Source organism: Oryctolagus cuniculus, chromosome 13 (genome assembly GCF_964237555.1).
Source record: "Oryctolagus cuniculus chromosome 13, mOryCun1.1, whole genome shotgun sequence".
NCBI lineage: Eukaryota > Metazoa > Chordata > Mammalia > Lagomorpha > Leporidae > Oryctolagus > Oryctolagus cuniculus.
The window spans coordinates 30,364,554-30,392,335 of record NC_091444.1 but is presented as its reverse complement, the minus strand read 5'-3'; the positions used below and the strand labels follow the sequence as shown (position 1 = coordinate 30,392,335).

Sequence of the window (27,782 nt, the reverse complement as noted above, 5' to 3'; positions counted from 1 at the left end):
AATTAGTAAGGTTTTCTCTCATTGCCTTCTCTTCTGTACTGAAGTTAAAATAGAATCATAACTGGTTGTTTCTCTTTGGAAAGCTGTCCAAGGTCTAAAAAGCAACAAATAATAATTGCTCAAAGCTGTTTTAAGGTGAATGCCTTTTTATGATTTAAGGGGTCTGATTCTTGCATTCACATCATTTTATTTTATATTTATTGAAGCAAGCAACGACTTTGTGTCTGCTTTAAGACTGTGTTAACACAAGTGTAAATTAGAAGTCCACCACTTGCATTTGGGCTTGGTGATTGTGATATTTGTTCCTTCATTCCCACCCTCAAATCTAGCCAACAGCATGAGCGTGTTAATGAGCATCAGTCCACAAAATCAATTATTTAAGTAAAAGACTCAAACCAAAACATTACCTTCATATTCAACAACTCAGCTGTTACTCTGATTCCCTTTCCAAGACTATAGTCTTAGGAAAAATCTTAGTCCCAAGAACGGCCAGTGTCCCAGGGCCTCAGAGTACAACAGGTCCCAGTGTAGGTGAGGGCACAGAGAACCTCCTGCCCCAGGGCTCAGACTGGGTCACTCAGGGCCAAGGTTGCTCCTGCTCCTTCAAGGCTTCAGAAGCTGCCTGGAGACCAATGTGCCTGGATCAGTGTTTGTAAACCACTGAAAGCTCAGGCTTGTTCCCTTTTGGGAAGCCTCCATCTATGTTTCCAAGTATTTTTATTTCCAAACCTCAAAAAAACAGAAAATTATACATAAAAATGATACTCTGAAGAAGTATATAAAAAAGTGCTGCACATTGCATATCGTAATGGCCGGGGAGGATGTGGAGCCACAGGCACTCTCATTGCTTGTTGGAATGCAAAATGGTACAGCCACTTTGAAAGACAGCTTGATAGTTTCTTACAAACTAGGCATAATCTCGTTTCTTATATAACTAAGCATTATCTTTCTATATAATCCAGGAATCATATTTCTTGATATTTACCCAAGGAAGCTGAAAACTTAAGTCCTCACATATACCTACACACTTGTGTATATCAGCTTAATTTAAAATTGCCAAAACTTAGAAGCAATCATGATTTTCTTCAGTAAGTGAATGGATAACCTATGATAGATCCAGATAATAGAATATTATTCCATATTATAAAGAAATGAGCTGTCAAGCCATGAAAATGCATGAAAAAAATTTAAATGCTTATGATTGAGTGAAAGAAGCCACCGTGAAAAGCCTACATACTGTATGATCCTAACAATGTAACATTTGGAAAAAGCAAAACTACGTAGTAAAAAAGATCGATGGCTACTTGGGGTAGGATGAGGGATGGAGAATTGAAAATACCCTGGATGGCCATAATGATGGATTCAAGCCCTTATCCATTTACTCAAGCCCAGAGAATCTGAAACACCAAGAATTCTAATGGGAAGTGTGGACTCTGGATGATAATGACACATCAGTGTATGTTCATCAACTGTGGCTGTTGGGTGTTGATATTGGGAGACTGTGCTTGTGTGGAGTCTTGAGATATATAATAACTCTATACCTTCTTCTCCATTTTGCTGTCAAACTAAAATTAAAAGACTTCTACATTAAAAAGAAAAACTAAAAAAAAGACAATATTGCTATCTTTCATGCATTACCCTATGGTTAGCACCAATCACTGACAATTACCCCTGCCCAGCTCTGCTTAGATGCCACAAGCCCTGTAATCTCTCCAGCTAGCCCATTTCAGTTATTTCCATTATTTGCTCGACCTCTGTGAGTTGTAGCACTGAGTTTATTCCCTGTCCATAAATATTGTGACCTGTGCAAGTCATTGGCTGCAGGTTTCACTTACTGTTCCTGCAGCTCCTGGATGAGACAACTCCACTCAGGCAAGGAGAGTTCTCCAGGGCAGGGGAAGCTGTGAGAGGCCAACAAGCATAGATGGCAGGCATTGTGGAATCTGGTTGATAGAGCGACCCCAGAAAACATTGAGAAATTGCTTTGTCAAACCAATTTTACCAGAAGAATTTTATGTTATTTGTTTTTTAAATTTTGTTTATATCCAATTTATGATAAACCATAATTATGTTTTTAATTCCTAGAATCATATAGATACTTGAGACCTTAACTAGTTTGATGGTGTGATGTGCATATAAATGTATGTGTTATGTATCTGTGACTATTGCTACAGAAAGAAACCAAATTTTTGAATGTAACAAGTACTTTCTAATATTTAGCACCAACCCAGCTGCGGCCTCCTCTGGTTGAAGGAATAAACAGCACAACAATCCAACTGAGGTGGTTTCCACCTGATGAACTAAATGGGCCTTCTCCTGTCTATCAGCTGGAAAGGAGAGAGTCATCTCTACCAGCACCAATGGCCACAATGATGAAAGGAGTTCGTTTCACAGGAAATGGGTATTATAGATTTCCCAGCTCCACCCACCCAATCAATACAGACTTTACTGGTAAGTGTGTGACATCCCTTTTATTTAAGAGATGCTAAGCCCAGGGATGTTTCCTTTAATTTGATATACTTTTATAATACAGTTTTACTATCCGTACTTATAGAAATACTAATTTAGCCCTTAATAGCTATAGTCTGATTATGTCAACATGTGCATACTTTTAATATTCTAGAGAAAAAAGGTAGTATAAGGAAAAATGAGGAGCAGCAATCTTACTGAAGCAAAATACGTGCATAAAATGGTCTTCAGAACACTTTACTAGAATATTATTCATGGAGTTCTCTGAGTGAATGAGTCTGAGAATGGCCCATCCTGCTGGAGTTTCTCGAAGTTGGTCAGGTTATTAAAGTTTCTAAAAAGATTTGTAAGAAAGCTATTTAACTTTCTTTAAACATCCCTAATCAATAGTTGATGTATTTTTCTTTTATGTTTTTTCTTCAGTATAACACCTGTTAATATTCTCTGCTCTGTGGAAAGCACTATAGGAAAAAATAATTTCAGGGAAAACATGGTTTTTGGGGGGGTAGGGCTATGGTAAAGCAAGTGAATCTCTTGCTCTAGGCACAAAATTTAAAGCCATGAAAAGTTCGTGTTAATGTAAGTTACACTGTAATGCAGTATGTACAGAAGTCAAGGTGAAACACTTCATAATCTCATCCAAATTTTAACTGAAAACAGATTTGGACTCTCCACTTGCACAACCCTGCCTTGCTTGCCTCACTCTACACCTGACTTTACAAGTATTATAATATTCTAGAAGTCCACTATGAATTACAGTTCCTAATAATGTTATTTCAGTATAAGTATAGAAATCTGTATTGATGGCACACATTTCACCTTTCCAATTTTTTAGAAAAATATAGAATATAAGATATGTACTATTCCGTAAGCTCATGAAAGTATTCATTTAACCAGTGGAAAGTTATTTTGGAGAAAATAGCTAGTTTTTAAAATATTGCCAAGTTTGAGGACAATGAAATGGAATTTGAGCCATAAAATGCAGCTCAAATAGCATTGTTTTATTTTTACCTAAAACAGTAAATAGTTTGCTTTTCCATGAGACTGGCTGCTGATGTATGTTTGTAATGAATCATGATTATATTGTAGCTGAGATATATTGAGATTAATGCATGTGTAACTACCCTCCCAGTCATCAAAATCATCACTGAGGATTAGAAATTGAACCATTCGACTCCCCTAAAATGTTCAACTTCTGCTTAATATTGTTAAAATGGAAAAAAAAGCATATGAAATGGAATGCATGGATAATAATAAAACCTTTTTCTCAAATAGAAACAGAAATTCCTTCTCTGGTTGAACATTTGGCTTGAGATGTGTTTCTTCCAGGAAATAGCATCCATTTCCATTCACCTAGGCGAAGCTGCTGCAAGTCTAGCCAGCCGACAGATTTTTGATGGGATCACCTACTGTTGTTTCGGTGAAAGATAGAGTGGCCCGTCCACCGCTAATAAATTTAGTCGTCCTCGCTGTCTCCCTTGCCGGCCTTCTACTCGGAGGTGCAAGGGCTAGGGGCAGATGCAGTGTCTGGGAAGTTTTCCAAATTCCTCTTTAAAAAAGTTAGGCCATAAACACTGGCCTCACTAAGCAGGATCCTTCTGTCTATAACAAAGCTTCCAGCTGCACAGAAAATGTGCTTGGAGTACACATCATTTGAAGGACAAGACAGGGAGATCACAACTTTGGTTTGAACTGCTCCCTGGAGCTTTGGTGATTCCCGGAGAATAAGAAGTGCTTTCTACGTGCAGGCACATTCTGGTACATTGCTGATTTCCTTTTTATTGGGAGCCAGGCTTTACTTTTAAGGCTCCCTTTAAGGTTGAAAATAACCAGGTCTGCATGAAGTTGCTGGTTTGACTCTTTGGCTTAATTATTAGCTTTGGTTGAAAGGTAATAATTGAGATGAGTCACGGCTTAAGTAAGTTTACCCAATTAATGAGCTAGAACAGGTTTTCTCTCTTTTTTTTTTTTTTTTTTTTGACAGGCAGAGTGGACAGTGTGAGAGAGAGACAGAGAGAAAGGTCTTCCTTTGCCGTTGGTTCACCCTCCAATGGCCGCCGCGGCCAGCGCGCTGCGGCTGGCGCACCGCACTGATCCGATGGCAGGAGCCAGGAGCCAGGTGCTTTTCCTGGTCTCCCATGGGGTGCAGGGCCCAAGCACCTGGGCCATCCTCCACTGCACTCCCTGGCCACAGCAGAGGGCTGGCCTGGAAGAGGGGCAACCGGGACAGAATCCGGCGCCCCGACCGGGACTAGAACCCAGTGTGCCGGCGCCGCTAGGCAGAGGATTAGCCTAGTGAGCCGCGGCGCCGGCCTAGAACAGGTTTTCAAAAACCAATTCAGTGGCTTTCTGGAAATTTTCTTTCCTAAATGCAGAGAGGTAAGTGTGTAGTCTTAGGTTTCCCTTATCTGCATATTCTCTTATTCACTCCCTGTGCACTGCAATGAGGTCATTATCTTTACCATCATAGTGCATGAGGAATTGAGGCTCGCTCAGGGTACAGAGCTATTCAATGTCATGGGGCCAACAGCAACTGGAGGCTTCTAATACAGAGGCCAGTGCTCCCCTCAAAAGGAAAAGGAGCCCTTGTAGACTGCTCTTTGGAATGTTTAGAATGAAAAAGCATGAGAGTGATTAATAAGAATGAGAGGTGAAATAATTATCACCCAACATGTCTATACTTAGCACAACTAAACTTTTGGGATTTGCCATTCAGTTAATTTTCACACAACACACAGTGAGCAGTACTATCCTTATTTATTTATGTATTTGTGTCCTCAAAGATATTTGGGGATAACTCTTTCTTTTCCCATTGCAATCAATTTAAGAGTGTTACTAGAAGCTAGTTGTTTGAAATTTAAATGAGATTATTTTAAATGGTCTAATGGGTCATGTCCTTGTTTTCTACTCTATTCCTTTGTATTTTGTGTAGTTTTAATATTTTGAAACAAATATAATGAACAAATCCTTTAGGCCTCTGATAATATGAGTTGTATTTTAATGTAGTTCGAAGATAAAGTTGTTCTTTGTTTTAAGTTATCCAATTCAAAATGTCACACTTCAATTAAAATGATTTCTGAATAAAGAAGATCAATTCTACTAAGACAATTATATATATATATATACATATTACAGTTTGTACTTTGTATTTGAAAAAATCAGATTTCACCTCTCATGTTATTATTTGAAATGATTCATAACTCATTCCATGGTCATGAGAAATACGTGTTACTGTTGTAAGGAAAATGGGTGCAGAACAGAGAGGAGACAGGATACAAACTTGTAGCCAGAATGAATTTATTCAGAGAAAATAAATTCTCAGGAGTGAGTGACCACTGTCAGCAAGCACACAGAATAAACACGTGGTAAGGCCCGGTCCTCAGCAGGCCGGGCTTTTTTATATCTGAGGGTGGACTAGGGGTTTGGAGGGGAGGTGGGGGTGACAGAGGTGAGTTTCTACGTATGGGTTTTTCAAGTTTGGCACTTGCTTCCAAACCTGAGAAAGAATGCAGTGGGTGAGGTGAGGAACAACACAGGGTGAGAGATTGAATAGATCTCTGAGAAGAAAGGGATAAGGGGTAAGTTCTGGATTTTAGAAGATGCAGGGGTAAGGGGTAAATTCCTCTTTTATCTACTTTCAGGCAAGGAGCTAGAATGGCTGAGGCTTATGACTTTGTTCCATCAATTCTGACTCTGAATATAGATAAGGAGATGGGACACTGGTTTCTTTCTGGCTACTTCCTGCTGTTTCGGGGTACTTACATGGGGTGGGGGTATCTATACCCTGGATCAGATGGATGGAAGGAGAGCAGTCTTGTGTTCTTTCTGCATGATGGCTTGGAAAATAGCAGTCGTTTGTTCCTGTAAGAACTTTTGAAATATGTTAATTACACATGGTCGGGATAGGAGCACTATGGTTATGAGGATAAAAAGGAGACATTGTTCATGATGAAAATGATGACTGAGACAAGGAGGACAAGGGGGGAAATAGGAAAACCAGAGTCCTGTCCAGTTAAGGGGAAGACAGGTGTATGCCCGCAGGCTCCCATTTTGCTTAGCGTGTGCATGCCGCGGGGTGTGGTGAGATGGAGTTAGTCTGGCCTGCTTCTAGTCCTGGGCTCCCTCTTTTCCTCCCTCTGCTTTTAGAAACCCGGGCTGCCGTTAGGGGTTAGAGGGAGGACTGTTCTTAATTCCTGGAGCCAAGTAGGGGTGAAATAGGGACCTGTGGTCAAGACAGGGTTCCAGCAGGAGCTGATCTCTTGAGGGGGCTACAGTACCAGGTTGAAAAAACTGCTTCCATCTGAGGTTTGATGTGCATAGCCATCTAGAGTTTCATTGCTTCAAGTCTGGAGAAAATGAACCTAACAGGCAAATTAAATACATGGGGTCTAAAACAAAGGACAGCTAATATTATTAGAAAATGTGTTATCCAAACCAGGAGGGAGTTTTCCCATTAAGAGGTAAACAGAAGCTGACAGAAGGGGATTGATAATAATCATTGGGCACTAAGATCTGGCCAGGCATATGAGGCCCAGATCTATCTACCTTGTCACATGGGGTACTGGGAGAGATATCATAAGAGAGATGTGAACCTCCTTAGGGAAGGCACCTTGTTGACTTCCATTACCTAGCTGGCCTGAATAGGTTAGTATCCAATAGGTGGCCACAGCTGTGCCTGTAATGTTACTGACCCTAGACTGCCTCCTAAAGATGGTGGTGGTTACTTTGGAAGCTGTGTAGAGTGAAGGGCTTTTTCAGCATAGGGAGGGCCAACAGGGTCTGCAGCACTGACGTGGGAGTCCTTCGATCCTGGGGCACTTCTGTTCCAGTGGCCCAGCTGTTGGCAGAGCTGACAGGACTCTTCAGAGGCCGGCTTCTGTCATGATGGCTGTCTGTCCAAAGCTCTGGCTTCCCACATTGAAAACCAATGGCACTTGGGGTGGACTGGCCTTGTTGAGACGCCTTGATGGCAGATCACTGTGTAAAGCTGTTATTAATTGGTTTATCACCTATCCTCACATTGCTCCTGCTGCCTAGCTTGCTTCTCTTCCTCCTTGTTTTTGTTAAAGTGGACCACAGAACAAGCCTTTAGGATGTCAGTCAAGGGGTGCTCAACCTCATCCCTAATCTTTGGTGGTCTACGCTAGAAATCTGGTCGTAGACATGTTATGCCAGTGTTCTTCTAGTGAGATAAGACAATGCCCTTCTAGAATCAAACATGATGACCACCTTTTCCAACATGACTATAAATTTTGAAGTCATTCGTAAAACTTCTTATCTCTCCCTTAGTTTGGTTTTAAAAGGGAAATTTTGCCTATTTACTGTGCCCATGGCAAAAGCTATAAAATATTTTGTTATTCAAATACAAGAAAAACATTGCTTCTGTCACTCAACCCTCTTCAATATTTGCTTTATATATTTTTACTGTATACAATATTAGAAAAATTTATGCATACAAATAAATGTACTAAAATACAACATTGCTTAATATTGGAAATTATTGGACTTAATATTGTAAATCAAATCTGTCAAAAATTATCTTTGAGCAGAATAATGAAACAGATAAAACTTTTTTGGGGGACTTGTCTTTGTTCCCTCTTCTTTGTAGATAGAAGTGTTCGTTCAAAACTTTAATCTTCAGGAAGAATGCATTGTTAGTGATTTATATAGGCACAAATGTAATTAGACAAACCATTTGATTTTTTATGCCTCTGTTTTATTTAAAATTGACATAATATTCCCACTTATAATAATGGTATCTAAAAGATAGGTGAAGATTAAAGAGACAGTCTACATTGCCTGTCATATAGATTATTTAACACTCATTAAATATTAACTGTTAGCTTTTGTTTATTTAACAATTGTTTATCAAGCCCCTACTATAATACAGGAACTTTTGTAAGTAAGAATATCCTGCAGTTTTAAAAATCAGTATTCTATTAATCCATTTACTGTTACATATACAATCTATATGTTCTTAAATGTTATTATAATGAGGTATGCATAACATGCAATATTCTGTATTACAATGTGATGTTTAATTTGTTATTGAAAATAGTTAAGCTACCTAGTATTGAGACATTCTCAAGACTATATTTCTGATTATCTAATCTCTCTCATCTATCAAACTGAGGGTTATATTCTATGACAAATGTTTCTAATCTCTAAAATTCTAATTCTATAAATATGGGATATTTAAGTAGATCCCAAAGTTTAAAATGGAGATTTTTGCCAAGATATTTGTGAGTTTAAAAATCCCTAGATCTTTGGGCTGATGGATTTGCTATGATTCTTTCATATAACATTGTATTTACAACTTAATGTAAATTTAGATTTCTTTTTCCATCTTAAAAATTTAGTGTTATGGAATGAATTCATCATCAACAACAAAAATGGATATCCAGCTCTTGGACTATATCACAGGGAATAAAGCAGCATCAAATCCAATATAGTTTCTTGATCCTTTAATTAGAAATTATGCAAGTACCTATGTTGTAAAGATTCCCAGTTACAATGGGATTAACAATACAAAGTTCTTCAAAAAAGTTGTGGATAAGTGAAATTAAAAGATAAGTTTAGGCTGGCGCCGCGGCTCAGTAGGCTAATCCTCCGCCTTGCGGCACCGGCACACGGGGTTCTAGTCCTGGTTGGGGCGCCGGATTCTGTCCCAGTTGCCCCTCTTCCAGTCCAGCTCTCTGCTGTGGCCAGGGAGTGCAGTGGAGGATGGCCCAAGTACTTGGACCCTGCACCCCATGGGAGACCAGAAGTACCTGGCTCCTGCCATCAGATCAGCGGGGTGCACCGGCCGCAGCGCACCAGCCGCGGCGGCCATTGGAGGGTGAACCAATGGCAAAGGAAGACCTTTCTCTCTGTTTCTCTCTCACTGTCCACTCTGCCTGTCAAAAAAAAAAAAAAAAAAAAAAAAAAAAAGATAAGTTTATTGGTGTGCAAGAAAATCTAGAAATCCATATGTGTAGATTTCAAAATTTTTTGCACTCCAATAAACTTATCTTTTATTTTCACTTTCTGTGAACATTGTGAAGTATATTCATACTTCCTTATTATTTTTTTTTGACAAGCAGAGTGGACAGTGAGAGAGAGAGACAGAGAGAAAGGTCTTCCTCTTTCCAATGGTTTACCCTCCAATGGCTGCTGCGGCCAGCGCACCGTGCTTATCCAAAGCCAGGAGCCAGGTGCTTATCCTGGTCTCCCATGCGGGTGCAGGGCCCAAGGACTTGGGCCATCCTCCTCTGCACTCCTGGGCCACAACAGAGAGCTGGTCTGGAAGAGGAGTGACTGGGACAGAATCCGGTGCCCCAACCGGGACTAGAACCCGGTGTGCCGGCGCTGCAGGTAGAGGATTAGCCTATTGAGCCACAGTACCAGCCCATACTTTCTTTTTCAAGAGAGGAATAGTAATCACAGCATCCTCTTCCTGATGCATCTAGAAGGAGAGAGCATTGTTTCTTTGGAGAAAAATCATGCTCATATTTTTTCAGGAATGTAGAGTAAATCTACTTGATTTACACAAATAATTTAGTTCTTTCCCTGTGTTTCTAGTAATTTGAGTGGAACCTGCAAAAACAGCACTAAAATATTGTTCAGATTGGCATCCCAAAGGTGACCCTCCCTCTCCTTGTCACTTTTTGTTTCCTATTAGCAAAAACAAGTCCATGGTTATTTTGGGGGAAGGAATGACTATTGTAGCATTGGATGCCAATCACACCAGCCTTTTAAATTGCCTTTACTGGTGACCCTGCCCAGAAATCAGGAACTGCCTTTGGGGAGATCTTTGTAGCAAACCACTGGGGACATGCGTGCACATGTGCACCTGGATGTAATTCCCTTTTATTTGTCTTCACGAGAAATGTGATTACTGATGTAGAATATCTTGCAGATGAGAACTCTGCAGTCTCTTCACAATAATGCTGTTCAAGGACACTAAATGTTGTCATATATTTTTGTCTTGTGGTTTTCACCATCCCCAAAATGGCTAAACTAAAACGCTTTAGTATACAAAATGCAATTAATTTCCAAAGTATGAACAGAGAACTATAACCTCCCCCAACCAATATTCTTTGAAAATATTTATTTTATATATTTTACTTTGTGATATTTATGACTTATTATTTATTATTATTTTTAATGTATTAGGCATTTAAGCACTTCATTAAAAGAAAGCTGATTATAAGCAGTTACAGTGAAGGTGCAAGTAGAGCAGGCTTCTTCAGATAGACTAATTAGTAAAAGCATATTAATTTTGACCTTCAACACCCTTGGTGTCCCAGTATTTGTTTTCCTTGGAGTGGGAGCAAGTAATTTTTGCCACAAAATGCTTTTATGAAAAAAAAAAAAAACACATGTACACACACACATAAAGAGCCATACAAAACCCTAATTCATTACAAGGCAGACTTAAATCACAAATTTAACTTAACCCTTGAAGTTAAATGTCGGCCATAGTTGTTGAAGAACAAATAGATGAGTCTACCCTGGGATCTACCAGTGTAACATACGGGCAATCATGATACAGAAAAATCAAGCCAAGAGTCAGAATGTGGAATGGGAAGTCAAAGGGAAGGAGAAATGGCTCTCAAGGATGAGTCTTGGCCTGTTTTCTAACTGACAGTAGGAGAAGAGATGAGAATGTGTGCTCGAATTCATCTGTATGTACTGTGAAGGCCAAAGGTCCCAGTGCACATCTTGGAATGAAAAGAAGTCAGACTAACCCATGGTAATTAGGGATGTTGAGAGTCAATATTTCAATTGTCTTGTTTTTACTGCATTTAGCAGAGAGGTGTAAGTATGTGCTTAGGAAGTACCTCTTAATGAACTGATGACATTGGTAGCTTCAAGAGCTCCATTCTTTTTTCTCATTCACAAAATTAATCATAAAGACCAATTTCTGAATACATTTGTTTTATTGAACCCTAACATTTTTAAAGTGGTTCTTTTTATAAAAATTTTATTTATGTGAAAGGCAGAGTTACAGAGAGAGAGGGGGAGAGATAGAGAGCAACAGCTTCCACCCACTGGTTCACTCTCCAAATGGCTGCAATGACCAGGGCTGAGCCAGGCCAAAGCCAGCAGCCAGAAGCTTCTTAGGGCCCAAGCACTTGGGCTTTCTTCTGTTGCTTTTCTAGGCACATTAGCAGGGAGCTGGATTAGAAGTAGGGCAGCCAGGACTTGAACCAGCACCCATATGGGCTTCATCTGCTAAATCACAAGACTGGCTGCTAAAATGGCTCATTTTGAAATACATTTCATTAATATTGCTTTTTTTTTTTTGCAATATTGATGATTGCTAGATGGCTAGTCAACTGAGCTGACACTGAGCACACTGATATTATATGTTGATCTTTGCACAGAAATAGACTTTTTGTTAGCTGCTAACACTTTTTTAATCTGTTCTTCCCATTTCTTTTGTTATCAAAGATGTATTATCCCCTGATATACAAGTTGCACATGGATTCCCTTTCATGCCACACAAATAGACACATACTTTTTACCACATCCCCAGGGTTTTTTTTACATAGTCTCTATGTAAACTGATGTAAGCTATCAGTGGCTTTTTTCTTCTAATATGTTGGGCATTTCAGAATCTTCTCAGGGCATCATAGCTTAATAAAAAGTCATCTCTTAATTACCTTCTGCATCAGTATAACACGGATTCCTTTTAGTTCCTTTCTTACTCAGTCTGGGAAGAAAGGGGAACTCTGAGCAGAGAACTCGTCAATGGGGCTAGCACTTCTGAAGGTAACTCCTTTTTGATTTAATAAGTCAAGCTATTTTGTAAATATATTGCTGGAAGAATTAAAGCAGGTAAAGAATTATGAGTATTTTTATGTCAGGATAAATATGACTCCAAGAGCAGGGTGTAGAGTAAGATTAAATTTGTTTCTACTCAGAGGGCCTCACTCTATTAATACCATTGTCCAAGTGCAGGGTATTCTAGTAATAAAATGGTCAAGAGTTAGGTCTTTCAGCACTGGATTTCTGTGGTCTGAAGACATGCCCTGCAGACTTGTGCATGCACAGTTCCATTGGAGTGGCGACAGGTCCACATGCAGGCCACACTGGCAGGGTGTGTGTGTCTTGAAGGAGGTTTGTGGCCATAACTGTCACACCCTTGTTTGGAGACTAAAAGAAAGGAAGCTCAGTTGCTTGTATTCTCTTGCCTGAGAAACAGTCTCTCCACTTGGAAATTCTTCAACCTGAAGTGCAACTCCAAGAGAGAGAGGTGTGCAGAGGAAGATGGAAGAGAAACACCTGCTTAGGCGTTCAGGCCACCTGAGTCGTCTCAGTCAAGGGGCAGCCAGAGCATTCCCACAGCAAAGGGGTTTCTAGGGAAATTTTGTGAAGGAAGAGTAACGCCTTGGAGGAAATTTATGGGAATAATTCAATGATCCTCTCTCTCTTACAAGCACAAAGTTGAAAAACAATGTAGATGTTTCTGTCAGTTACTCCTTCCCTTTTTTTAAAAAAAATTACTTTATTTATTTGAGAGGCAGAGTTACAGACAGAAAAAAGGGAGAGGCAGAGAGAGAAAGAGACCTTCCATCCACTGGTTCACTCCCCAATGGCCGGAGCTGGGCCAGTCTGAAGCCAGGAGCCAGGAGCTTCTTTCGGTCTCCCATGCAGGTGCAGGATCCCAAGAACTTGGGCCATCTTTCAGTGCTTTTTCAGGTCACTAGTCTGGAGTTGGATTGGAAGAGGAACAGCTGGGACTAGAACTGGTGACCCTGTGGGATGCTGGCCCTGCAGGCAGCAGCTTAGGCCATGGTGCCACAGCACCGGCCCCTACTTCTCTTTGCTTTCTTTCCCTGAAACCTTTTCCTTCTGTGTTTAGTGTCCATGGTGAATGTTATCAATTGCCTGAGACAGAAACCTGGGAAGAGCCTTGAGTGTGTCTCCTCACTCTCTCCCTCCTGTTCCATCAAGTATTCCTCCTTCAGCCATTCTTCCTCTCATACATCTCTTGGAACTGCTGCTGGCCTCACTGCCTTGACCCCTGCCCAGTCCTAATCTATGCTGTAGGTTTGTCTGGCTATGGTTTGCTGTGCTTCAAACTACTGGGTCTTGCTGTTCCTTTGCCTAAAATCCTTCCGTAGTTTCCCAGTGAGATGCCCTACCTGACCTCTTGTCTGCTCACCTAGTTGCCTTGCAATAAACATATACATATACAGGCTCCTCTCTCCACCCACCTGCCTCCTGGTTTACTCTCCAGCTCAAGGTCTGTCTTTGAGTACCAGATGCTTGATGCCCAACACTTTGAACATACGCATCCCTCTGCCTGGCAAGCCCTTCCCTACTGGCAAGACCTTTCCTTTGCTGTCTCCTAATTGCTACTCATCACTGAAGCTTTAGCTTAGATCTTCCTCTGGTCTCCTGGTAACCCCACTCCACCCCCATTCTATGTCTTCTTCACTTACCTGGCTCCTAAGTAGACTGAAATTATAACTGTCTTCTTTGCAGTTTTAGCATTTCTGTTTTGTGCAGCATAAGACACACTCCAGATGCTCAATAAATGTTGAATAAAGAGTTGATTAAATGAGTGATAGAAAAGGATAATCCATAAGAAACATTGCTTGACAATAAGAATTTCTTAATGGTGAGATTCAGTAAGTGTTAAAAAACATTACAGACTTCTGAAAGCTACCGTTTTAGGGATCTTGATAGTTTAGAGTGATAACTTCATTTGTTCAGTCTATTGGCATTAGATGGAAAAGACAGTATATTCTAAGCTGTGTAATACTAGAAGCAAAAATAAAATTCTATCAATGATCATCAGTTGCTGGGAAGTGACTTCTTCAGCGACTGTCACAGCTAGAGTGCTGTATCAGGAATTGTTTCTCCTGTGTTATGGTTATCACATTGTGTTGTCGGAAACAAGGTTGTCACACATCCCAGAGATACAAGATCTCTTTAGCCTTATTAAATTTTGAGGTTAATGAATATTTTGACACTTTTACCTATACATATCATTAGGGCTTATTGCAATAGGTTTAAGATGACAGTCATAATAAACATATACAGTACAATAAAAAGCACTTTTAATCTTGAAAGTGCTTTATAAACAACAGTGATCAATGCTATGGATGGATTAACAGCATCATACTGATTGAATTCTATTTCAAGGACAATGGAGGTATTGATGTTGGCATCTGGTCAGAAGGTAGCCACGGTGGCGGTCACGTGTGATGGTTCTGCATTCAGGCATCCCCAGCTGCAATCATGCTCCTTAACATGCTGGTGGGCAACTTCGCACATGTTGCTCCTCCAGCCTGAGGCTCCACCTCTGTAAAATCAACGTTTCACTGCAGGAATCACTATAAAGGATTGGCAAACAGTATCTTAGTGGTGATTTTTATGAATGCATGTATATTCAGCATTATGTCACTCAGGACTTCAATTATAGACCTTCCCATTCCATACATGTATCTTATGTGGCTAACCCACATAAATTTTGATGATAGTCTGCTATGACCTTTCTCTATCACTTAGCCTGAAGATCATTTACTTCACTTTATTTACTTAAGATCTTTGTGGGTTTTTTTTTTCTTGCATTTCTACTTTCTCTAGAAGCTTTACAGATTCTACATCTTGTTTATGCCCTTCTGGTGGCTACATTTGAATTTGAACATGCAGTTATAAACATAATTTTATTTCTGCTCCTTTCTCCATAATAAATCTGGAAAAATAAGACTCAGCATGTCCAGTTTATCACCTACCAAAACCTATATTGATGTTATTAATGTTATTAATTTTTTTAAAAAATAAATGTTTAGAAAGTAAGTGTTTCTTACCAGGTTTCCACTTTTATTTTCTGCAATCTGTATTTCAAACTTTTGGCTCCACTTTCTATATACATATTTAAATGAAGGACTTTAATCATTCATTTAGTCCATATACAATTCTTTTACAATTTTACCCCATCAGCCACATGGAGTGATTGTTATTGTAAAGAGAATATTAGTCAAACAAGTTCAGTCCCCAACCTTAGGGAATTTACAGCCTGTAGTAAAATCATGCATCAAACATATAACTAACTAATTACAAGTGACTTCTACATCCAGTTATAAAGCACATAAAAATTTTCCTGATGGGAAAATATTGAACCTGGAAAAATTCTGTTAAAAATGTGGTCATTTAAAGACCACGTTGAGCAACTATGGGGTTGAGGAATTGTGGCATCAAAATCCCAGAAGCAAGGAAGATCCTTTTGTAATTATTTTATTTATCATTATTTTTTCTTTTTTATTATTTTGCTAATTCTAATCTTTTTAATTTTTTTATTTTTTTTGACAGGCAGAGTGGAAAGTGAGAGAGACAGAGAGAGAAAGTCTTCCTTTTCCAGTGGCTGCTGCAGCCGGCACGCTGCGGCTGGCGCACCATGCTGATCCGAAGCCAGGAGACAGGTGCTTCTCCTGGTCTCCCATGCAGGTGCAGGGCCCAAGGACTTGGGCCATCCTCCACTGCCCTCCCGGGCCACAGCAGAGAGCTGGCCTGGAAGAGGGGCAACCGGGACAGAATCCGGTGCCCCAACTGGAACTAGAACCCGGTGTGCCAGTGCCGCAGGCAGAGGATTAACCTAGTGAGCCATGGCACTGGCCTGCTAATTCTAATCTTACACAGGGCAAGAAAAAAAAAATGACTTGAACAAAACGTTCTGAGTCCAGGGTCTATTAGGAAAGTGACATCTTGTACACATGCCATGGACTAGTTGAAATCATAGCAGTAAGGACAAATCATAAATCGACTAGCCTTCCCTGAGCCTGAGATACAGTCTTAATCTCAACTACTGGTAGGATCAAATTTATCTTCCTTCCAAAAATATTTAAATATTTGCTAAAATTGATGACATCAACCAAAGTCCCAGAGTCCACTCTTCTTTATACAATGTCTATAACAATAAAATGTGTATCTGTGTGTAATGTCCAGATATACTTCAAAAATAACTATGGTTAATATTGTCAAGAAAGTAAAATATGTAAATTTAAACAATGAACTAAAATGTATTAAAATAGGAACTCTAGGGGCCGGTGCCGTGGCTCACGAGGCTAATCCTCCGCCTTGCGGTGCGGGCACACCAGGTTCTAGTCCCGGTCAGGACACCAGATTCTGTCCCAGTTGCCCCTCTTCCAGGCCAGCTCTCCGCTGTGGCCAGGGAGTGCAGTGGAGGATGACCCAAGTACTTGGGCCCTGCACCCCATGGGAGACCAGGAGAAGCACCTGGCTCTTACCATCGGATCAGCGCGGTGCGCCGGCCGCAGCGCGCCGGCCGCGGCGGCCATTGGAGGGTGAACCAATGGCAAAGGAAGACCTTTCTCTCTGTCTCTCTCTCTCTCACTGTCCACTCTGCCTGTCAAAAAAAAAAAAAAAAAAAAAAAAGGAACTCTAGAACTGAAATAACTAAAATTAGAAACTTAATGGAATTCCAATCCGCCTGTAATAAAGTATATGGTATTGAACTTATTATCCTACACAGCTATGGAAGTTGGAAAAATATATAAAATATTTATAGCCCTTTTACAGCAACAGTGCCGAGTGACTGTGTTTGAGTGAAGGGAAGCAAACTAATTGAGCTACATGTTTACTCCGGCTTTCATCTCGAAGGTATTTTCTGAATGATAGAGGTAGAAATGTGGGGCTCAAACAGAGATGTTCAGACCGTGACTTGAGAAGGTAAAAGCTGGAATTTGGGCTGCATATGTGGCTTCCATTTGGTGGAGAAGTTCTCACAGAGAAGCCCAATGCTGAAAAGTAACTTAATAAATGTGTATTACAAATCTTCTCTTGTGTCCTTAGCCAGCTTTTAGTATGGTATCATGAGAAACCTAGCAAAAAATTATCTACTTGGTAGTTGGAGCTAACTTAGATTTTTTCTTTTTTTTTGACAGGCAGAGTGGATAGTGAGAGAGACAGAGAGAAAGGTCTTCCTTTTCCGTTGGTTCACCCCTCAATGGCCGCTGCGGCCGGCGCACTGCGCTGATCCGAAGCCAGGAGACAGGTGCTTCTCCTGGTCCCCCATGTGGGTGCAAGGCCCAAGGACTTGGGCCATCCTCCACTGCCCTCCCGGGCCACAGCAGAGAGCTGGACAGGAAGAGGAGCAACCGGGACAGATTCTGGCACCCCGACCGGGACTAGAACCCGGTGTGATGGCACCACAGGCAGAAGATTAGCCTATTGAGCCGAGGCGCCGGCCCTAGCTTAGATTTTACTGGTAACATAAAGCTGGAAGATGCACCTTAAGAGTTGACTCAGCAGAATGGAGAACCTCTGTCAACACCCTGAGCTTTCACTTTCTGTCAAAGCACTGACAAAACTGTGGCTGGTTTGCCATTTATTTGCCCAAATGAAGCCAGATGTCACTCAGTAAAATCAAGGTAATCTGGTAACTCTACTGAATGTTTAAGCAAAATTTTACAGTTTTTGTTAAGAGATAATATAATCCAGAACCTTTACTATATATTATCCCTAAAATGAAGAACAATGAAGCATTCATAATCCATATAAGCAGATATATAGATCATTCTAGATATTGAAGTTAGCAGACAAGGACTTCAAAATAAGTTTAATTGATATTGTACAGGAAGTAAAGACAACATGGGCAAAAGGAAAAGATAAGTACTTCAACCCCAACTTGAGATTTGTCAAATAATAAATGAGTACATAGCATCATAAAGTAAAACATCTGAAATTAAGAGAAAACTGAGTTTTACATTAACTGGATATAGCGGAAATCAAGGTTGGAGAACTCAGAGATCAATAGTAATTGTCCAATCTGAACTATAGAAAGAAAAAAGTATGGGCCGGCACCGTGGCTCAATAGACTAATCCTCCGCCTGTGGCGCTGGCACACCGGGTTCTAGTCCCGGTCGGGGTGCCGGATTCTGTCCCGGTCGCTCCTCTTCCTGTCCAGCTCTAAGCTGTGGCCCAGGAGTGCAGTGGAGGATGGCCCAAGTCCCTGGGCCCTGAACCCACATGGGAGACCAGGAGAAGCACCTGGCTCCTGGCTTTGGATCAGAGTGGTGTGCTGGCTGCAGCGGCCATTGGAGGGTGAACCAACAGTAAAGGAAGACCTTTCTCTTTCTGTTTCTCTCTCTCACTGTCCACTCTGCCTGTCCAAAAAAAAAAAAAAAAAGTATGGACAATAGCAACAAAGAACATACTGTAAGAGACAAAAAGAATGCAGATATACTTGAGGACTCCAGAAAGACAAGAGTGAATGAATAGTGCAGAAATAATGGACAGGAATTTACAAAATATAATAAAGGAAAAACACTTCGCATAAAGTTTTACCAGTTTAGCAAGCTAAAGAAAGTGACATCTAGATATGTTGTGGTCATATTGCTTAAAGGAAATGACAAAATAATGGTGAGGGTGGGGAGATTTACTCCCTTCAAAGGAGCACAAAATAAGAATGATATCTTTTTATGAAGAAAAATATGAAAGTCATAATACAATAAAATGCTGCATGTAAAATGTTAAATATAATACCAAAATAAAACTGGAAGTTGAGATTTTTGTACTCAGGGAAAATGTTCTTCATTAATGGTGAAATAGAATGTTTTCATTAATTAGAGTTGAAAAACATTATCTTCAAAAGATGGATAATTGGGATCAGTGCTGCGGCTCAGCAGGTTAAAGCCCCAACCTGCAGTGCCAGCACCTATATGGGCACAGTTCGACTCCCGGCTGCTCCTCTTCCAATCCAGCTCTCTGCCATGGCCTGGGAAAGCAGTGGAAGATGGCCCAAGTCCTTGGGCCCCTGCACTCACATGGGAGACCTGGAGGAAGCTCTTGGCTCCTGGCTTCAGAGCAGCTCCAGCCGTTGCAGCTATTTAGGGGGTGAGCCAGCGGATGGAAACTCATTCTCTCTCTCTCTCTTTCTTTCTCTCTCTCTGCCTCTCCTTCTCTGTGTTACTCTTTCAAATAAATAAATAAACCTTAAAAATATGGATAATTAAAATAATATAAAATATAAAAATTAATTAAAGAACATCATTGGGACATAGGAACGGATCTCACAAGGAAGTGCAGAGTTGCAGGAAAGGATGCAAATGTCCAGGGACAGAAAATATGGAGGTAAATAGAAATTAGCATGCATATGATAAAAGGAATAAAGTCATTAAGTTTTATAAAGTTTATAACATATGTAAGAAAAATGTATGGCATCCATTATTTTGTCATAAGTAATGAGAGAGTATATTAGAACTAAGCTGTGAAGTCATGTGATTATAAAGTAGACTGTAACAGATTAAGAATTCATATTGTGATCTTTAGGATAGCAACGAAAAGAATTACTGAAAATTTTTACAGGAGAAGACATGACTATTAAGTAAACCAATGTTTTAGCCAAAAATGAGTGGGAGCTGGTGGAGAAAAGAAGAACATATATAATAAATAAATAAATACCATTACCATAAACATAAACCCACAATAATAGTAATCACATTAATTGTAAATGGGCAATCTAAGCACCAAAATTATAAAATTGATTTGAATATTTTTCCGTATGTATGGATACTTGCAGAAAGTTGGGAAAATTGAATGAAACATAAAAATTTGAGTGCAAAAATTGTTTGAAATCTATGTATCATTTTTTCATAATATGCTTTTTCCATGAATATTTTGAGGAAACCTCATATGTATGGATCTCAGACTTTTTTGCATCGAAATAAACTTCTCTTTTAACATCATTTTAACTTTTTGAAATTCCTCTGTTAGTTAATTATAGAAGACACAATTTAAATATCAAGATGAGCTCTGAAAATAATGATTGGATAAGATCTATAAATATAAGACAAAATAGACTTTAAGATAATTGTTATTACAGATCATGAAGAAAACTTCATACTGATAAAAAGATAAAAAGGGGGGCACATAAACCTGAATGATTTGACTACTAATACCCTCACACTTATATAAAGTTCAAGTTTAGAGTAATAAACAGAGAAATAGAAAAACTTCCATACATAACTAAGATGTAAATCTCCACCTAATTTGATAGAAAAGTAGATAAAATGTTAGTATATTGAAGAATTATTTATATACAGAATGTGACATGTTATTGTCATATAGAAAATATTATCTCCAACAACTACATAATATACATTTTTGAGTACACATACTCAATGATTTTACAAAATAGGTAATAACCTGAGTCATAAGGCAAATCTCATGAAATTTTTAGACTTAATTGACATAGTATATATTCTCTGAAAACTATGAAATTAATCTAGAATTCACTAAATGAAAGGTAATAAAATTACAATAATGAAAATTAGAAATTATTTTGAGCTTAATGTTAGAAAAGCATTGAATATAAAAACTTATAAGATGGGGCAGGTGTTCGGCCTAGGGTTAAGGATGCTACTTAGTATACCATGTCTTTTAACAAAATGCTAGAATTTGACAGTTGCCTCTAACTCCTCACTTCAGTGTCTTGATCCTATGAGACAGTGATGATGGCTCAAGTAACTGGGTTCCTGCCACTCATGTGGGAGGCTTAGGCTGAGTGCCCAGCTCATGACCTCAGCCCATCCTTGGTTATCATGAGCATTTGGGGAATGAACCATTTGAATAGATATTCCTGTCTATCTGTCTCTGTCTCTCAAATAAAATCAGCAGAATCAGTGCTGATAGAAGCATTTAGAAATTTCATTCCTAACAACCTAAAATGTTAACAATCCAAATTTCCACCAACAGTAAGACAATAAGTTGTAAGGTATTAATTCCATGGACAATGTATAGCAACAAAAATAAACCAGCTGTGGCTTCAGAAGACAACATGGATAGATCTCATGGCTTCTTACTGAGCAAAAGAAGCTACAATGAAGAGTCTGCTATTTCCTTTATATCAATTTCTGAAACCGGAAATTAATCAGTTGTGCAGAATTCAGAAGGTGGAATGATAATTGAAAGGAAGCACAATGGAACCTTCTGAGATTCTGGAGATTTTCTATATATTACTAGTCTGAGAAATGTTTATAAATGTAGATTTACTTGGTAAATGTTGACCAACATATCCCCTAATAACCAGTGCATTCTATTATGGTATAGTTTAATTACAAAAATTTCCTAAAAGAAATTAGTCTTGCAGAGTCCAAGACTAAGATGTGAGAAACTTCTGTAATAGATAATGAACATACTCAAACCAGACTAGAGAATAAACGAAGGCCTCTCATGAGCTTTATAGTCTGAAAAATGCAGATTGGGTTAGTTAGGCAAAGGGGAAGTCAAGTTTAGGTAGAGCAAATGGCATGTATATTACATCCCTTGAAGTGGGAGATATTGTGGAATATAAATAAACACATGGACTGCCAAGCAAAACTGGGAGAATCCAATGCAGCCAGAGCATAGAGCACAAGAGCTAAGCAGTGCTGGATGAGATTAAAATAGAAGAAGGTGCCAAATCATGCAACAGCAGTGACTCTGCAAATTCTCAAAGCATTGTTTAATTCAGTCATCCACTAGTTTTATCAATAGAATATCTCACAAAATGTTAGAGGAACTTCTTGGTAAGAATTAGCCTGGTTAAGTGATTATAAAATCAAGTTTTGAATACTATCACAGTTCTATTATATCCTTATCCTTGGGGGAATAGCTAAGAATTTACATTTGGACTAGATTTCCAGATATACTCTGTTGAACACACACCTACTACATCCCTCTCAAATATATTTGTCTCAGAGAAGTAAAAAAATCTGACTGCACAAATGTTATTCATGTAACTCTTCTCAGTGCCCCTGTTGTTGGCCACAGCCCCAAACAGGAAGCAACTAAAATATCCAGCAAGAGGTGAACGGATAGATTAAGTGTGGTGTTATCCATCCATACAGTGGAATATTACTAAGCAATACCAAGAGGGGTACTCTGGACCCAAACGGTGTGAATAAATCTCAATTCATATACTGAGTAAAGAAGGCAGAAGAGTGTGTATTGATAACTCCACTTAATATAAAGTTCTTAAAAATACAAACTAATCTATAGTGCCAAAAAGGAGGTTGGTCTGGGGCTGGGAAGGAAGCATGATGGAAATGCTCAGGACTGATTACGGTGGTGATATTATAGGCATGTACCTCTGTCAGAACTCGCTGAGTTGTACCATTTAAATGGATGCCTTTTATGGCACATATTATACCTCAGTAAAGCTGATGAAACCAAAGGTTCTTTTGGTGATTCTTGCAAAATTCACATGAGACTAATCGATTTACACTCTGATGAACAGATCGCTTTAACCTTGTTTAGAGAAAAACCAACCAATTTTTATATTATTTAATTTACTGGTCCTTGGTTCCTTTAAAGAGAAACCGAAGCAGTGTATGAACCCATGAGGCCCAATGCTTCAAATTTTGCTGAAAACACATTGATATACAGTACGTTTCTCTTAGGTTTTTGCTAATTTAATTAAAATGCCTGAAAGGAATGTGTTGGTAGGGAAAGCATTGATCTTGGCTCATAGTTCGGAGGTTCACAATTCAGAATTGCATAGCACCAATGGTCTGGCATCTGGTAGAGACTCACCTTGATGGAGGAGGTATGGAGGATAGAGGAAAGATTGCTTTGTGAACTGAGAAGCCCAGAGAGAAGTTAGACCCAGATCACTTTACTGAAGGAACCCTTTGCAAAACTACCTTCTGAGGGCAAACTCCTGATGACCTAAAGATTTCCCACTGTTTCCACCACCTAGTCCTTGCAACTGGATCAAATCCCCACTCTAATCTATCAGCTATTAGCCTTAATTCATTAACTGTTAATTGACAATTTGGGGGTTCAAACATCTGCATGAGTTTAGGGTGCCAAGTCCTGTTACATCCATTCAAGTTATAATGCATAGAAAAAGTGAGTTTAAATTTGCTAAAAACACAAAACTTGTAAAATTTCTATAAAATAGTACTTTTTTCTCTGTAGGATAGGGTTTCTTTTGGTTTCTTTCACATTCAGATGGAAAGTTAAAATTTTTTAAAGGTTTAATTGTTTGACAGGCACAGCGACAGACACAGGCAGAGACAGACACACACACCGAGAGATCAATCTTCCATTTGCTGGATTACTTACCAAATGGTCCCAACAGCTAGGGCTGGGCCAGCCTAAAGCCAGGAGCTAGGAACTCCATCTGGGTCTCCCACAAGGGTGACAGGAACCCAGGCACTTAGGTCACCACCCATTGCTTTCCCAGATGCATTAACAGAAGCTGGGTTAGAAATAGAGCAGCCAAGACTGGAACTGGCACTCTGATACAGAATACTGGAGTCTCAAATGGTGGCTTAATCTGCCGTGCCACAACACTGGCCCCCAGATGGAATTCTTTGCAAACAGAAAACTCTAATTTGTGTATTTTTTCAGTTATTTCATTATCAGAAGGAATTTGACATACAAACTTGAATATTCAGTTGACCAGTCCTTGGTTTGGCTATTGTACTTCTCTGATGTATTTTCCATAAGTCATAATTGGTGTTAATATGCCAGGTTATTAAGTTTAATTGTGAGAAAAAATAGTTTGCAAACTTATCTCTTGCATATTTCTACATTCAGTAGTCAGAAAAAATTAGAGAAATATAATTAAGGATTGCAAAATCAATTTGACACTCAGTTAAAATGTGTTGAGTGGAGGCAGCAAGCAGCAGCCACATCTGATGCTGTTCTGTCCTTGTTTACTTCATAAAACTGTGTAAATTAGGACTTTAATTTCCAGAGCTGTTAATGCCACATTAAAAAATTTCAGTGAATATCCATCCTATTTTGAGTTTTTTAAACTTATATATAATATGCAACATTATCTGTGTTATGTGGGCATCTGTAAGAAATATATTAAGGAATATTAATATTAATCTAAATAGCATATGTGCAATGAAAGTTTTTAAGAGATGATGCCTCCAGAAAGGACATTAGCACTGTTTAACAATTGTTTTCCAAAGTGTTTAATTTCTTCTCTACTTCATTCTTACTGTTGCTGTTGTTGGTCTGTTATGACCTGGACATTCTACTGGTTTAGGAAGATGTGGCTGGAATGCAGCATCCTTGGTCTGTGCTCTTACAAGTCTTGTGGGGATAGAAACCACGGCTGTTTGAATACTCTTAACCACTATAATATTCTGCTAATTTTCTGCCAGTGATATGCTATAGACAAAAATCAAGCAACCAACATTTTTAAAAACCCTCAAATACTTGATTAGATTTAGCTTAAAAAAACATCTGAGTTGTAGGCATGCATGTAGCATTTGTTTCAGATATCCTTCATTGGTCTAACACCTAAACACCCCTTTTTCTTACCACATTGCCCCTGCCTCCACCTAGGAGATGCCTAGTGGCGTCCTCCTTTGCACTGTGGGTGGTACTGGCTGTAATGATCACAGCTAGGACAACCATGGATACCTGATCCATGTAGAACTGACCCAGTTCTCATAGGAATTTGGAACTGGAATTCAGAGCCAACCTGTCCATCTCTCCTATCTCTTGAATATAATGTATAAAGAATTTAAAATGAGAGGGAGAGACAAGTAAACTAGACAGGGGTGAGTGGCAGTAAGAGTGGAGAGAGTAGAGTGAATGGATGGATGGAGACAGTGCAGGGAGAGGATGAGAAATGCTACTGTAGATTGTCAGTGAGCAGCAGAGATGAGAAATGGAACATTTCTGAAGGCTTTCCCACTCCTTGTCCAAGACTTTTCCTAGGCTGGACTGTATTTCCACTCTGGACTTCCAGAACACACCATTATCTGTGGATAAGAAATCTCTAAATGATTTCTTTATTATTTATTCAGACAAAGGTAGTTGATCTGAATATGCAACCAGAGATTCTTCACTTAAAAAATAGCCACCAGCAAATGAATGGAAATTAGATCCTGATACATAAGATAAACAACTAGTTGTGTGTCATAGAGTAATTCACAAATTAGGTAATGGTCACAAGTATTAGAGTGTTATTCAGTGGTCTGCTCGCTGCAAAACTGAAAATAGGCAGTTGTATTTTCACTATTTTTATAGCTCTTCTGATTAAACTATTTTAAAATGTATTTCATAATTTTAAGTCCTTCCTATAATTCCTAGCATAATATAAATTCCTTATACATACTTGAAAATTAAAAAAGTCATTTATTAGGATTTATTATTAAATGATAGGCATTTATGTTAGTCAACAATTCTTAAAGGTTTGCTGAAATGCATTTTGGTTAGTTTAGCTCTATACATTTTCAATGAAAAGTCTTGTGAAAGAGTATTTTCCAAGTAGTAAAACAAACAAAACCAAAAATCAAAAACACACAACTGAACATATACAACTTGTTCCGGGATACTTAAAATTCCTGGAGGAACCCCTTACTCTTTGTTCTCCAAAAGGGCTGTATTTAAACTATGGGCCATTTCTCATGTGAGTAGCTACGGAAGATTAGTTGCATTGTTACTGATATGCTTAATATGTTCTTAATAACATTGTGGCAACAGATTCTTAGCTAATCTGACAAGATAAAATTTTCCTAATATTTAGAGGATAAAAGGTATCATGGCTACCTCTGATCCCTTTACATTCTATCTCCTGATCTGCAAGAGATTACTTTATTGCTCTCATTTACTATTTCCCCCTAAAGGAAGTCCTGAGGTAGCTCCTGCGTTCCTGGCTTGTATGGTGACAGTGAAAACAGCAGGCTGGGGTTTTTCTGCTCATCAGATACAATAGCAGATCAAGACGTCCTGCGTTGTTGTCCTTGCCTTTGCCAAATCATTTCATATTTTATCTGCATTTGGCCCTGGAAAATCAAATATTAAGCAAATTTGACAGTCCAGTTAAATTCCATAAGGTCATCTATCATATCACATACAGTAATTGATTTTAAGTTCATCAGTCATTAGTTTCATGGTGCATGTTTCTGCTTTTCTGGTAGAGTTTCCAGAAACTTTCATGTTAACTGAAGAGCTATATTATGCAAATAAAATTCAGTAAAACTCCCCTTTCATTCTAATTACTTGCTTTCATAAAGCTAATTTTATTGGAGTCTTTAAGTAATCCCTTAGGAGTCAGACGTGGATTTTCCACTGTTCGGTACATTTTAATCACAAACAAGGATCGTATATATGTTTCATCATATCAGAGTTTTAAAGCAAGTCATATCCATCGACCTACTCTGTATTTACTAAACACCTAAAATTTATCAAATGCTTCCCCAGGCACTGTGACTGAAAGATTAGTAAGTTACTTTCACTAATTCTTGTCCTCAGGAGCTTTAATTTATGCTAGTTAACGTCTGAGAAAAAATCAATAGTGTGATACTGTACAAAAAAAACAAAACAAACAACTGAGAAGGGCAACTGCTGCCCTGTGTTGTGTTAGCAGAATTGTCAAGGATACAATAAATAAGGCAGTTATTGGGCTCCACTTGGCAATCCTGAGCCCTCGATTGGAGTGCCGTGTTCCATCTGGGAAGGCACACTTTTCAAAAGAGAGAGGAGTTTGGCAGAGGCTTCAAAAGAGAGCAACAAAAAATGATGGAGGGCCTTGAAAACGGGACCTGGAAGAACAGGCCAGGAGGCCTGAGAATGTTCAATCTTGAGGAAAGAGCACAGAGGGGAACAAGGTAGCCGTTTACTGTTGCAGAAAGAGGTGTTACAAGGAGAAGAGGGACCTATTTTTCTCAGTAGTCAGCAAAGGTACTTGAGGAAATAATAGCTTTGGGGGGAAATTCAGGTTAAATATTAGATTAAGTAAAATTTAAATATTTAAAATTTTGTGATTCCTGGTGTAATTATGCTGTGGAGACTGAATCAAGTTAGCATTGCATAGGACTGGAAGGTGAAAATAAGTCAGACCTGGATGCAGGGGAATAATTGTTTTAAGAGCTTACCTTTGCAAAAAATAAAATAAAATATGTTGGCATATCTCACGATCCTTTTACATATATTATCTTACTGATATCTGGACATTTTTAAGAAATAGGGTGGATTGGCTGCTTTTACAGCTGAGAGAATGGAATTTCAGAGAGTTGAAATGGTGTGACTTTTCTTCCTGATTAGACAAAATTAGGAAATGGTCCAGAACCAGACCAGCAGGACTTAGAAGTCCGTGCAAAAGATTTTTTTTCAATCTGTTTCTAGCATACCTGCGTACCTTCTTATTTGTCATTTGAACTTCATTATGAAGAATATAAGATTGAATGGATTAAGTCTTTGATCTGTTTGTTTTTTTAAAGTGACAAATATGTTTCATGAGTTTCCTTTCTTCATACTGATTGCATAAAGTAAGAATCTGTCAATGCATATTTTGTAGATCTACTAGTGATTTTCTTAAATAAGAAATAGAATTAAATTATTTAGAT

General features: G+C 38.9%; 1 protein-coding gene across 6 annotated transcripts in view; it reads left to right on the top strand.

Moving 5' to 3' along the window:
• Positions 1–27,782, top strand: part of USH2A (usherin) — an 848,241-nt gene that overhangs the window by 276,265 nt on the left and 544,194 nt on the right. For all 6 annotated transcript variants that reach the window (XR_011381453.1, XM_070055318.1, XM_008268426.4 and 3 more), the window contains exon 21: positions 2,221–2,451. Coding sequence is in view for 5 of the 6 variants with exons in the window: in XM_070055318.1 (XP_069911419.1) it covers positions 2,221–2,451 (231 nt within the window). In the remaining variant the exon portion in view is untranslated. The remainder of the gene's footprint in view (positions 1–2,220; positions 2,452–27,782) is intronic.